The sequence below is a fragment of the Drosophila sulfurigaster genome, chromosome 2R (assembly GCF_023558435.1).
Source record: "Drosophila sulfurigaster albostrigata strain 15112-1811.04 chromosome 2R, ASM2355843v2, whole genome shotgun sequence".
Taxonomy (NCBI): domain Eukaryota; kingdom Metazoa; phylum Arthropoda; class Insecta; order Diptera; family Drosophilidae; genus Drosophila; species Drosophila sulfurigaster.
The window spans coordinates 20026420-20040943 of NC_084882.1; the positions used below are offsets into that span (position 1 = coordinate 20026420).

Here is a 14524-nt window from a genome sequence, read left to right on the forward strand (position 1 = left end):
GTAAAGATGTGTTGTGATGTGAGTGAGAGTGTGAGCAAGTGTTTGTGTTATTCGAATGTGTCGCCGTCGCATTGTTATGAATTAAGTAAACAAAAGAAACAAGCTAATAGCAGCCTTAGGCACTGCAAAGAGGAAATCATTGACAAACTTGAACTAAACAGAGATGCGTGTGAAATTAGACAAGTGTTAACCGACAATGCTAATTAATCTGGTATTTTGTATTTTGCGCCTAAATTATCACAAATATACCAAAAGCAAGCAACAGGTCCTGGCGCTGTTAACACTGCAGACCACTGTTAATGTAATGTAAATTCCATACATTGTAATGTTTACCCTTGTTGTTGCTGTAGTTCCTGCATAATCACCATAGAGAGCGCGTTGCTCACCAGTGCTGCAACTGCTTGCTTTCTTGCTGGCTGCTGCTGGTTTGGTGGTATGAGTGAGCGAGTCGCAAACAAACACTTGTTGTTGAAAACTCACCACACTCACTGGCGCTCGGACTCTCCCTCGCACTCGCACTCGCACACAGGCGCATTGCGCTTATTCTTACGCTCGACGCTCGTATATTTTTGATTGGTAATCAAGCCAAAGCCGAAGCAGCAAACAGTCAGAATGGTGTCCATAATCAAACAAGAAAAAATACCATAATAATCAAGCGGCAAAAACTCGAGAACACTCAAACGACGTGCGACAGCCAGCGCGTTAAGTTGTAAGTTGTAACCGGCGCGTACAGCATTTTGTTAGTAGTAGAGTACAACAACAAAATCAATGTGCTAAATACGATATCAGCAGCGAAATATTCACAGTGTGTTTTTTCGGAGTGTTTGTTAAATATATATGCCAGACAGCATTTCGTTTTGGCAGTTAAACGTTGTTGAAACTTCGTCGCGCTCACACGTCGTATACGCAACGATTACGGCTCCGTTTATCCGCACGACAAACTCGCAACTGGAGTCTTCTATTGGTTAAGGTCCTGCTGGACCTACGTCGAGTGTGCTCAGTGTGAATAACAATTCATTGTTTTTGTTGAAATCAACTCAACTCACAAAAAGAGAAAAAAATCCCCGAGTGTTTTAAAAATAAAAAAAAAAAGTTAAAAACATATAATTATTCGGAGAACAGATATAAAGTTGATTCACCATCACAATGGCAGATCGTTTTCAAATCTCAAAGGTTAATGGCAGCGCCAACGTGAACGCCGCCTTCGACGGCGAGCCTGTTTCCGCCAACAACAGCAACAGCAACAACTGCAACAGCAACAGCAACAATGTTGAACACGCTGCCAATGGACCGGCGACAATTGCTGCGGATAGCTGTCATGCCCACGACAATCATCTGCAGCCCAAGGCTGGCGATGGCGGCGAGAATCGTCGCACTTCGCGTTTATCCTTCCGTGGCTTTGGACAATTCCTGCGCAAATCCGACGCCGAACGCAAGTTCAGCTTGGCTCAGCTAACAAAGTGGGTGTTATTCAAATACTACATTCACATTTATTCACAGTATTTGCTCAAGTGTAATTACTTTCCGCTCTTTGGCCTTTTGTGTATTGCTGTTTTACGATCCGTAGTATTAGAATCTGCCTTGCGGTTTCGTTATATTTCAGTGTGTTTTATGTTGCCGCACTCCATTAAAATCCAACTTGAGTGCAATTTAATAGAATTGCTTTGTTGTCAACAGCGAACCAACAATGCCAACTTTCAATCAAAACCGTTTCATTTCATTATCTCGCCCCCTGAATTCTATAATCATTCTAAGTATTATCGGCCAAGATTACCAGAAGCGTAGTAATTATATTGCTGCGACATTCAATAAAAATGAAATTCAATCTATTCAATGAACTTAAACTGTCTGCATTTAATTTTTGTTATAAACTCAAAGATGTAATTTACATCAATTTTGTAATAATTGTAAAAAAAAAAAAAAAAAACACATTCTACACCAATTATATGATCACGCTTTGCTCAGAACTATTAATTATTGTGAACAAGACTAGTTTTGTGATTATTTTCCCTCCGCTCACAAATTCAGTTTACAAAGTACGCAGTTATATCCCACATGATAATGATAATGATATTTTAAACAACTTTCAATTTGCATAATCAAAAATGCTCGCACATATTTTGAATACTGCTAGTAGTATTTTATTGTTTGGCTAAAGTGCCTATAAAACCTGAATTCTGTATAATATTGTTGCAAAAACACAAACGGAGAGCAAAGGAAGCTTCAAAAAAAACAACTCAAACAAAGCGAAACATGGAAAGCAATTTTTGCTTTTATTTTGAGTTTTTGTTCAAAATGAGTAAATTGTCAAATGACCTTTTGGCAATAACAAAATGTTGCCAAAAACAAAAATAAATAAAAATGTGAATGTTTATATATTTGTAAAGCTGAAATGAGGTTATTTCGGCTTTTATATTATTTATTCCAATCACGTTTATCAGATGCTTAAACTTCAATTTGAATGAAGACTGCATTGTAAGGAAAATGTTTGCAGTTAAATGCATTCATAAAATATTTACTTACTTTTTAGCATTATAGATCATAAAAGTACACAACAACAATTAAGCCGTTAAGTGTCACGTGTGAGTTATGTGAATAGCTTAAAAGCTGAACTTGTTATTGATGAGTTTTTAATGTAAGCTGTTTGCTCTCGTATCAAAGATTTATCCAAATCCAGACTGGAGGTGATCAACCTGGGCGATCTATAAAGATCGGTTTCAATTGCATCATCTAATTTATGTATATTAATTTTAGTTGCTCATTAATTTAGGAAATTATGACATTGAGAAATACTTTAAGCACGAGACACACACACACACACTCATACACACACACACACAACATGAAGTCACACGCTCGACCCATGGGCCAAGATCAGTTTAATCAATGAACAGAGGGGGGGTAGAAAGAGGGGTACAATTGGGAGAAGAAGAAGTGCACAAATTACAGTTGCTTTCTTATTTCTCATTTCGTGCAGCGTACTTTTCCAGCAATAAAGCCAACTGCAAATTAAATTCAATTAAAAACATGCCAAGAAGCCATCCAAAAAATGTTCTGTAAGCATTCAATTTGCTGTATGAAATATAGACGTTCATTTGATTTCAAAAACTTTGCGCACGGCAAACAAACGAAACAAGTTACATCAGCGTCCAGTGCAAATCAATAAACATATGTGCGAATGTAACAAGCGGCAGTGCACGACTTGGAGATACCCTTTAATAAGTTTATAACTTTTATATTCCATATACAGTTGATAGAAAAGCTTTCGTCTGATAACTGAAAACTAGTTTTCAAAGACGATCAATTTCTCATTTAACATCGTGCACCTTGAATCGATGTATTGAATTTAGGAAAGAAGCAATCAATTTGTAGCCCAACCTAACCCTCAACTGGATGCGTTTTTGTTATGATTCAACGGGGGATTCAGATTGCGAGTTGGAATCGGTTTGGGGAGTTGATGAGTTCACGAGCTCTGATGAGTTCTGTGTGCCAACAACAAATTAGTCATTGTCTCCGGCTGCCAAGAGATGTGTGAATGTGTGTGATATCATCTCATCGAAAGGAAGAACAACAACGGGGAGACAATGCTCGTAAACGAGTTCAATTGATCGAACAAGTGTGACTTGAGTGTGTTCCCCCTCGCTTCCTCACCATCTTTTCCCCCTTCTCTCCTTCAGATGCTGCGGCTCCAATTGTCCAACTAAATCATACTAGCTAAATCTCAACGAAACCGCCGCACAACCAATAGATCAATATATACACACACACACACACACACACACACACACACACACACACACACTCTTACAACATGCAATAAGAATTGTTTATACGATCGTAGCTCAGTTGTCTGCGAGAACTGTCTGCGGGCTGAATGAATTATTGTGTGTATTGGGAATTAAGGAAAATCAAAAATAATAACAACAAATGACTTTTGCCTCACATCTGTAAATTGCAACGGCATTAGAAGCCCAGCTAATTGCCGCGCCATCAGATTTTCATCAGATACCAATTGAGTTTATTATATATAACATATTTATTATTTTGGGGTTGATCAGCTGAATAGGGAAACAAAGCAATCTAAGTTGCAACTGGGACAACCAAATTATCTGTTTATTTCTTTACCGCAAAGTATGCAACAAAAAGCAGTCTCAACTTTGTCAAATCTTAATTAAGTGTCAACATCCTTCACTCAGTTCATTAAGTTAATTTTGATGATGCGCTTCCGGTTCAATGGCGCCAGAAGATGCAGTCATCTCTTTTCATTTCCCTTGCCACATATTGATATTTCTTTTTTGGCAATTTTATTCGTAAGCTTTTAAATTATCTCTGGCATTGGATTTTGGAATTGCCGTTTCTGTGTTTCTGTTTTCATTTCGAATCAGTAAATATACATAATAAAAATTAAAAGAGTCTGCACGTTTCATTTTCCTTTTGCAGACCAGACAGCAACAGATCAATAACAACAAACTAAGAGTGTTATTTGAATAGAGAGTGCAACTAGGAGATACCCTGTAATTAAAGTTGTAAAACTATTCTAATGTTTATTGTAAATTAATCTTTTTTGCAACTGTGATAAATAGGTTGATGTATTACAAACTGTTTCTATGAGCTGTAAAACTTTGACTGCTATTCTAATGTTTCTTGTACATTAATCCATTAGAAACTGTGACAATCTAGTTTGATGTGTTACAAACAGTTTCTATGATCTATTACACCCTTTTGCCGTATTTTTTAATGAGTATTAATAACGTAGCACAGTCTTGGGCCATTTTTCATCAAGTTTTTTGTGCTGTTTCCATATTGTGAGCAGTTTCCCCTTTGGCCACCTTGACCACTCTGCGTGTTTTTGTTATAAGTATTATTTATTTTCTTCGTTCTTTTGGAATTTTGGTATCGAGTGTGTTTCTTGTGTTTTCGCCTCTCGAGCGGATATTTGTGCTTCGCATGCTGCAGGCTACGGACATGCTGCCTGATGCGATGATAGTACTAGTGCCTTTTTATCAGTATGCTAATTTTCCACACCAAATCGAACAATATTAATCAGCTATAACATAATTGTATCATTGCAGGGAAACGCTTCCGCGTTTGGATAACTATCGCATTTCTATGCGCAATCTGAAACGTCCCTCAATTGGAGAACTTCAGGGCGAGGCAGCAGATCAGGTAAGTTTCGCGAATCGAGAGAATTATAGTGAATACTCGTATAAGTTGATAGTGATAAATGTGCAAAGTACTTCAAAATGTCATAGCTCAATTATTGCATTTTGTTGGCTGAAAAAGTGATTCGATTGTGTTGTGTAAGGACGGTGTGCAAAATATAAATATTTGTTTGGAGATTGAGAGGATTGGAATTTGAATATTCATTACGAATTCTTTATCAATCAAAAAAACATTTTATGTCAGCCTCGTGCCAGTTTGATGAGTGCTTTTAGTCACTTTAATAATCGTATAATAGGGTCAACATTAGCCATAAGCCTGATGCTCAATGAATGAATCATTTCATTCATTCATTTCAGCAAAAGAAAGAAGAAAGGTAAAGGAAAGAGTTTCTCACAAAAGAATACCATAGAATATAAAAAGTAATGGCAAGTAAAAGATAACAAAAAGAGTACAAAAACTAGCATTAATAATATTTTAATTAACTAGATTTTTATACGCTCCACATTCAATCCCATCGAATTAAATTACCCATTCCCATTTACATTTCCAATTTTATTTATCGAACAAGTCGCTTGTTGCTTTCAACTTGTCATTTACGAGAGTAAATATTGTGATATACCACAATGATTAGTGACGCTTTTCTGGATTTTCATAACGAAATCCGAATATTTTCCCTATTAGATCGAACAAAAACTTGTGCGGACTTTGCTGCATCTGTTTGTGTATATTTGAAAACATCTCAAGTGCTTAGAGGTATAAACAGTAAAATTTGTGGGACGCCTACAAATCAGCAAAAGATAAAGAGTAGAAAAACCGAAAATTTCAGCAAAAGAAATCAAAATCAGTTCGGATCGTTGTTTTTGTTATTTTTGCTGCTTTATGTACACAAGAGAAGAGAAGAGTACATACTTTGCTTTGGAAGTTGTCTAAGTGTATGTACATAGTTTATTAATACGATTGTTGTATTTATTTACTTGAAATATTTTCACATTTTCAATGCGTTTTCCATGACGTATACGCAATATTATTTCCCTCTATTCGTACTTCGTACTTCGCAGAGATTTGTGCGCGTGTAAACAAGACGCGAAATGATGACGTTGCCTTTGGTTTTAGCATTATTATCTGCCAAGTTTTTTCGTGTTCTGTGGCACCTTTTGTTCATCCGCACGGCGCCTTATCATTCAATTACTGAAAGAAGTCGTGGCAAGTGACAAGTGGCAAGTGAGAAGCGGCAGAAACCTCTAGATACTTAGTCAGAGCCACGGTTTTTATGCTTATCGCCAAAGCAGTAAATTTTATGCGTCTATTGCGACTTGCGGTCGAACACATTTTGCTCTTCTGCGCGAATATTGTTTAATTAATTCGCTTCTCTCTTAGCGCGCTACTGTTACGCGTTATGGGACTACGCGGCGTATGATAGATATCGTAAAAATTGCATTACATCGCCAAGGGCTCATTAGGGGAATACCAATGAAACGCGTCGCATAAAATGTAATTGACGAGGCGGCTTTAAGTGTTCATCCATCGCAGACCAAAAAGCTTAACCCACAATTATATTGCATCTGATAACTAAAGTAAAAGTTGTTCGCTTCAAAGCGTTGACATATGCTCAAATAACAGATGTTCGAAACTAAACAATCGCATTTTCATTTTCATTTTCATTTTGCAAATCAATGGCAATGATAAATTTCTATAGAAGAAATTAAATATTTATTTCATGAGAATTGAAGCTAGCTATCAAAAGTGATCTTTGAAATAGTGAAATTTATGAAAAGAAAAATCAACATTTTACATTTTTATTGGGTTAAATTATTTCTAAAATCCTTGGCAAAAAGTAAATTAAATTTACGATGAAAAATATGTTTAAGAATTTATGTAGTATTAAGCTTTAAACTTAATGCACATTTCAATTTATGTTTAATGCTAAAAGTTAAAATAATTTTAAAAATGTTCTCTGTTTAAAAAACTCAGAGATAGTTGTTTTTTTTTCAATTATATGCATATTTGCCACTAATTTCCAGACTACTCAATTATATTAATTAGTCTAAACAAATATTCAATATATTTTTACATACTAAAGTGTGAATAGCAAGCAGCTTGTTTAGAAATTCCATAAGAAGCTTAAAATATGTGAATATTTAACAAAACGTGTTTTAGCAAGATGCCAAATTTCATGCATGTTTAAGCACAATAGCACAATAAATAATTGTGTATGTTTAAAAATTCGTGTGCAGTTAGTCTTAGCATGAAGAATTAGTTTTCATATAAACACTATGAATTTCTTTATGGCAGCTTGCATACAAAGTCTTAAGTAGATTTGCACTTCAGACCACCAAGAAAGAGAGCGAAGTGTGAAGGAGGAGGAAGGGTTCGTTCGACATGTGTCTTGAAAGATGACACCAATGACAGCCTTGAAGCCAAATTAATTGTCAACAAGATGGCTGCAGCCATGCAACGCTGCGTTGCGCTGCGCCGCATGGGCATTGTTTTAACTGGCCACCCGGCAACAAGCACACACAGAGCACAATGGCAATGGCAACAGCAATAACAATAACAACGACAACTAGATGGCGTTAGTCAACAACATTACAAGTGTGAAAAATGCACATCGCGTATCATTAAAATTGACAGCGGCAGCCGGCAGATGGCGCTGTCGTTGTCATCGATCGATGTCACTGCTCGCAGTTCAACGAAGGATTTCTATTAAAGCTCATTCCCTCACATATGTGTGCTTCTATGTGTGTGTGTGTGAGAGAGTTGAGAACCTGTCAAATGTGCTGACAGTTTGTCAATGCGATAAGCATTCAACTTGAAAAATTGTTTACTTTCAACTGGTAATAAATTAAAATGTGGCAGACGAAAATACAATAACAAAATACGTATAAAATCAAACATTTTATCACTCCAGTTCTCGGCAGTTTTTCGGTTCACCACTTGTTTTTTTGACAGCAATTTAATAGCAAGTTGATTGCGCTTAATTTGACAACGTTCGATTTAATCCATAGCACACTCAACAAGCCAGATAAAAATGCTCTCGACTTTCGTCTACTGCTGAATCAGCCCTCGTTCAGTTTAAGTATCCCATAATACTATATGCATAAATCATATGTTTGCATACCTTCTAGGTATATCGAACATGTTTTCCGCGCAGCTGAAAAGCTTAGCAAAGATTTTAGTGTACCACGCGGCGTATGCGCATTTTTCTTTGTATTCGCATTTTGTGAGTGTTTACATCATCAGCAGCGCGCCTGTGGCGTATTTTCTAACGACTCGTGCCGCAGCAGCGACCGGCATTTTTCCATTTTCTATTTTCCCCTTCTTTTTTTTCTATTTTCCATTTTCCATTTGGCATTTGAATTGCGCTTTGTGCTTTGTGTGCTGCACTTGCTTGGGGGGCATTGTAGTAATTACAATTGTAATTTGCAATTCATATCAAAAGAGTCGTTGCTATATTTACAACATTTATCGATTCCTTTATACGATTTTACTGCTGTTTATTTAGCACATATTTCTCGAATCGTTTAACAATACAAACACAATGTTTTCGCCCCTATTCGCATTGCTCTTCAACGACTTTAATGGGCAATTGCCAAAATGTTTTCACAATTGCTAGTTGTAATAATTCGCTGATGCTTAGAGCTGAACTGATCAGCTCACAAGAAAAAATTAAAGATTGAGCTCAATTTTCAGACATTTTCATACAAGTAGCACTTTTTTTTTGTGCTGATCCGGTTGCTTAAAGGCTCAGCTTTCAACTAATAATCCTGCCTAATTTAAAAGCAATACAAATAATTTGAATTCGCGGAATTTCGTTTTCCCTTCGACTAAACTATATTTTTGGATAAAGTTCAAATATCAAATATTATGGTAATAATAATAATTGTGTTGCTAAAAATATATTTTCGCAATCAGCTGTCGCATCGTTAAGTAGCTGTCAAATTCAATCCCCATCTCATCATACAAGTCACAATTTCAATTCCAATTCCGATTTCTATTTTGTTGCGCGTGGCTTTTGTGGCTAAAGAAATTTTCCACGCATCGGCAAGCGCCTTTAACTAAACTAAATTAAATTGCCCTGACGAACACAAGCCACACACAAGCAAAGAGAGAGAAAACTGAGTCTGTCTGTCTGTTCGTCTGTCTATCTGTCTCTTTGGATGTCCAACAGCTTGTGTTGTCTGACGGTTCGAGACTCTTTCCTCGTGGGTGTGTTTCGAGTACGTGCGTCCGTCTGCCCGACTGTCCGTCTGTCTGTCTGTCTGACAGTCGCTGAGCGCCGCCAAAAATGTGTAAACAATCAACATTGACCACCCACAGCCAGGAGAACACAAGAACACAGCACCAGCTAGCAGAGCACAGAGCACAGAGCCAAGCTGAGTAACTAGGCAACTGTCTGGGGAAGAACGACACGAGTTGAATGGGGTGTGTGTATATTACACTTATGGGCCATGGACAATGTCTATCGATGTCACACAATGTTGTGGCGGTGACTCCTTCTTTGCCGCCTCTCTGACATCGCACATTTTAAAAACATTCAATTATGTGAGCAAACAATAAAATAGATGAACACAGCTCCAAAAAGCTGGCAAATAATAAATAAATACAAGTAGCCAAACAATAACAAAACTCAACCTGTGAATTGCGAATGGAAAAATATTTCGATTGCCATCAAAAGTTATTAATTTGTCACCATTGTAAATGGATTAAATGAACACAGACAATCAATTGAAGCATTGTTTACTTGTTTCGTGTACATTTAGCGTTTAATTTTTTTATTGCAATTCGATTTCAAAAACGTAGAAAACTTTTCAATTTGTAGTCATTCTCCATTTTATACATTTTGATTTAAAAAATATAGAAATCATTCCAATTATTTATATTTCTTCACTCTTATATCATGTACATTTAAATAATTAAGGATTCTCCTATGAAGTAATCAATTTACTTGCATCGCAAATATTAAAATCATGTATGATTATCCAGCCTCCACTTTTCGACTTACTTCGTCATTTATTTTAACATCTTGTTCTCTTCAATGATAATTGAAAAGATAAATGTATCAATACGAAGTCACAAGGTGCTAAATTGATCGTAAAATCAATAAAGCAATGTGCGAAAATTGTAATCATCGGTTAATTTGTGCAAATTACGTTCGGGGCACACAAATTACTTTGTGAATAATGTGAAAACTAATTGAATTATTTAGCCATTAATATTATGATATAATTTGACTCGAGATATTGTAGTATTCTAATTATTTGAATTATTAGCTTACAATGTAAATGAGGGCAGTTGACTTAAATTGAAATAAATCAATATTAATGTCTATGATAATATCTTACAATAAATAGATTTATAAAAAAAGCTATTGACTTCCATTTAATAGACGCTTCGATGATGTGCGACTTTTCGTATGGTTATAAAATTAAAGCGAAGCTTGCGGAAACGTTAATTATATATATTAGTTCAGAGAATAAAAAAAATGCCTTATTTAAATATAATAAATCATATGACTTAGTTTACTGACGAGTTTATCTCTGTTATTTAATGTAAAAGTTAAAAATACACAATTATTTACAGCTTGCGTTCCTTAAATTTTTGTTTTCTTACTTTAAGTAATGTTAGATATTGAATAAAAATGTATATATTTCTTTTTTTCATAGACAAAGTTTCTATATTCTTACCTAAAAGTTTTTTTTTTCGATTTTTTAGAGCATTACCATACCAGATGCCACGGAACCGGAACCAACCAGCGGTCAAATTAAACTTGGCTGGATTGTGGGCGTCCTTATACCATGTCTACTCAACATTTGGGGTGTCATGCTGTTCCTGCGTCTCAGCTGGGTCGTCGCCGAGTCCGGCATCATGTGGTCGTTAATTATAATCGCCATCTCGGCGGTGGTCTGTGTTATAACGACGCTCTCGCTGTCGGCCATTAGTACCAATGGCGAGGTGAAGGGCGGCGGCGTCTACTTCATCATCTCCCGCTCCCTGGGACCCGAGTTTGGCGCCTCTGTTGGCGTTGTGTTTGCCTTTGCCAATGCCGTCTCGGCCTCCATGAACACCATTGGTTTCTGCGAGTCCCTCAATGTGCTGTTGAGTGAGTACAAGAACCTTAATAAGAAAGAGAGAGAAAGTACTAACAATATCTTTTTACCATATTCAGAGGGTAACGGGTTGAAAATATTCGATAACGGCATCAATGATATTCGTATTGTGGGCACTGTTACGCTGTTGGTTCTGATCCTTATCTGCTGCGTGGGCATGGAGTGGGAGACCAAGGCACAGAACTTTCTCATTGTCACCATTGTGCTGGCCATATTCAACTTTTTGATTGGTGCCGCCATTGGACCACGAGGTGATGAGACACTCATATCTAAGGGCTTCGTTGGATTCTCCTGTAAGTAGAGCCCATTGAATAGACTTACTGCGGTAGCTAACTGTTTCACTTGATTCCCAGGGGACACCTTCAAGGAGAATTTTGTGTCGGACTATCGCTATGCCGAAGGCGTCGATCACGACTTCTTCAGCGTGTTTGCCATCTTCTTTCCCAGCGTTACAGGTATTCAGGCGGGCGCAAATATTTGCGGCGATCTGAAGGATGCTGGCGCTGCCATTCCTAAGGGTACTTTCTGGTCGCTGCTCATCTCGATGACATCGTATGCGCTGTTCGTGCTCTTCGCTGGCGGAGCCGCTGTCCGCGATGCTTCTGGTAATCCGCAGGATCTTATCAATGGCACTTTGGTGGCTTCGGAGCTGCCCTGTTTTGAGAGCAATAATTGTACCTGGGGTCTGTTCAATTCCTACGAGATGATGCAGGAGATGTCGCTCTGGGGACCACTTATCTATGCCGGTTGCTTTGCGGCCACGTTGAGCACGGCGCTGACGAATCTGTTGTCTGTGCCGCGTCTGGTGCAGGCTCTGGGCATCGATCAGATCTACCCGGGTTTGATTTTCTTCTCCAAACCGTATGGTAAACATGGCGAACCCTATCGCGGCTATGTGCTGACCTTCCTGATCTCCACCGGTTTCCTGCTGATCGGTGAACTCAATCTGATTGCGCCACTCATCTCAACATTCTATTTGGCCTCGTATGCTCTCATCAACTTCTGCACCTTCCATGCGGCCTTTGTCAAGCCTTTGGGCTGGAGACCTACGTTTAAGTACTACAATGCCTGGCTGAGTCTGTTTGGCTTTGCTTTGTGTGTGGCAATAATGTTCCTCATCAACTACGTGGCCGCCATTATAACTTTCGGCATCATCTTTGCCCTCTACCTGGTCGTAATGTATCGCAAACCGGATGCAAACTGGGGATCCACAACTCAGGCTCAGCAATATAAGGCTGCGCTCATGGCCGTGCATCGACTCCAGAACGTCTCGGATCACGTGAAAAACTATCATCCACAGGTGCTTGTCCTCTCAGGTGATCCTAAGACGCGTCCACCACTCGTTGACTTTGGCTATCTGCTAACGAAGAACAATTCGCTGATGTTTGTGGGCAACATAATACCTGTAAGCAAATGAAGTTGTCGTTGCAACTATAATATATTAACTATTTAGCCGATACTTAGGTTCGTGTGGGCTACAAGAATCGCCTCAATCTGATCAAGGATGGCCAAAAATACTTGGATGCGCGTAAGATTAAGGGCTTCTACAATGTCATTGATGGCTTTAGCATTGAGGATGGCATCAATGCGATGATCAAGTCGACAGGCTTTGGCAAAATGTCACCCAACATCGTGCTGGTGGGTTACAAGCCAGACTGGAATCGCTGTCGCAAGGAGGAAGTTGAGAGCTACTTTTCCATATTGCAGTACGTAATTCAATCTTTTATATGGGATCAATTCTAATCGCCTCTTTACAGCAATGCCTTTTCTCAGCGCATGGGCGTCGCCTTGCTGCGTCTGCCCAATGGCCTGGACTTCTCGGAGCTGAGTCCCGAGGTCACCATTCCACCCAGCAGTCTGGGACACATGAACACAGCGAATGCCCAAGGCTTTACCAACGAACTAATGCCTGCGGCGAATGCTGCTTCCGAACTGTTGCACATTGATTCCAACCTGAATCTGGCCAGCATGGATAGTCCCAGTCCCAACTCGTCGTACACCATGCCACAGCCCGCTCCGATGCCCAACATGCAGCGCACTTCCCGCAGCTACAAGGTGTCCAACAATGATGCCGCTGCCATCACGTATCATACCAAAGGCGGCTCCGAGGTGCCGAAAAATGTGCTTGAAGCAGTCACAATATTCACACGCAAGCAGCCCAAGGGCACCATCGATGTCTTCTGGCTGTACGATGACGGAGGTGGGTTAAGAACTTAGCATGCTAAGTCTATCCAACGCTTATAATACAATTTCTGTTATGAACAGGTCTGACAATTCTTTTGCCATATATCATTTCGATGCGTTCGCATTGGCAAAACTGCAGATTGCGTGTGTTTACCATGTGCCATGGCAAGGATGAGGAGCAGGAAGAGAAGAGGTAAATTACCAACTTATCACAAACTAAAACGAAGAATATTAATCGATTTACTTTGCTTACAGCATGGCCAGTCTGCTGACCAAGTTCCGCATCAAATACTCAGAGCTTATCATGCTCAAGGGCGTCTCGGATCAGCCGCGTCACGACACCATGCTGAAGCACAAGCGACTCATCGAACCCTTCCGACGCAGCGCCCGCAACGAGTTCGGTATCACCGACGAAGAGCTGCACAACATGGCCGAGAAGACGCAACGACAGCTGCGCATCCATGAGCTGGTCGTTAAGCACTCCTCCAATGCCTCGCTGGTGGTCATGTCGTTGCCCATGCCACGCAAGGTAAGGTGGTCTTCAAATCTATTCCATATTCAGTTCATAATATGCTGTCATATTTTCTAGGAGGCAATATCCGCACCTTTGTACATGTCCTGGTTGGAGATGCTGACGTCTGATATTAAATGTCCTGTGGCATTGGCACGCGGCAACCAGACGCCTGTGCTGACACTCTACTCTTAAGCTAATCGATGCGACGCAACGTTTCCAGTTCGAGTACAATTTAGTATTATTAGCGTTTAGGCGTTTCAAAGTTCCGTGCGTCGCCACCACCACCTATTAAACAGAAATACTTATGTACTTTTATATAAACTACACGCAACACACACGTCGGAACGGAACTCCCAAAACTTGATAGTCCCTAGAACGTACGTTATAGCAGCCCCCAAAACTCCCCCCAAATTAGTTTGTAAGTTGATAACGAATTATACTGGTTATATATGCGCATATTGTCTAAATATAATCGAGTAATAATAAACAACACAATTACAACTTGTGTGGCATCTATCCAGTTGAAATAGCTTCAGCAAATCTTTGTTTGTAGTCA

At 39.0% G+C, this 14524-nt stretch overlaps 1 protein-coding gene across 1 annotated transcript; it reads left to right on the plus strand.

The window, feature by feature from the left end:
• Positions 1-441: 441 nt before the first annotated feature.
• On the plus strand, positions 442-14484 carry LOC133836210 (bumetanide-sensitive sodium-(potassium)-chloride cotransporter). Its single transcript, XM_062266570.1, has 10 exons — positions 442-1460; positions 5073-5166; positions 10876-11263; positions 11330-11563; positions 11624-12675; positions 12735-12976; positions 13028-13470; positions 13536-13647; positions 13710-13983; positions 14044-14484. Exons 1-10 carry the CDS (start codon positions 1147-1149, stop codon positions 14158-14160), a joined length of 3270 nt encoding a protein of 1089 aa, XP_062122554.1. The 5' UTR covers positions 442-1146; the 3' UTR covers positions 14161-14484.
• The last annotated feature ends 40 nt before the right edge of the window (positions 14485-14524 follow it).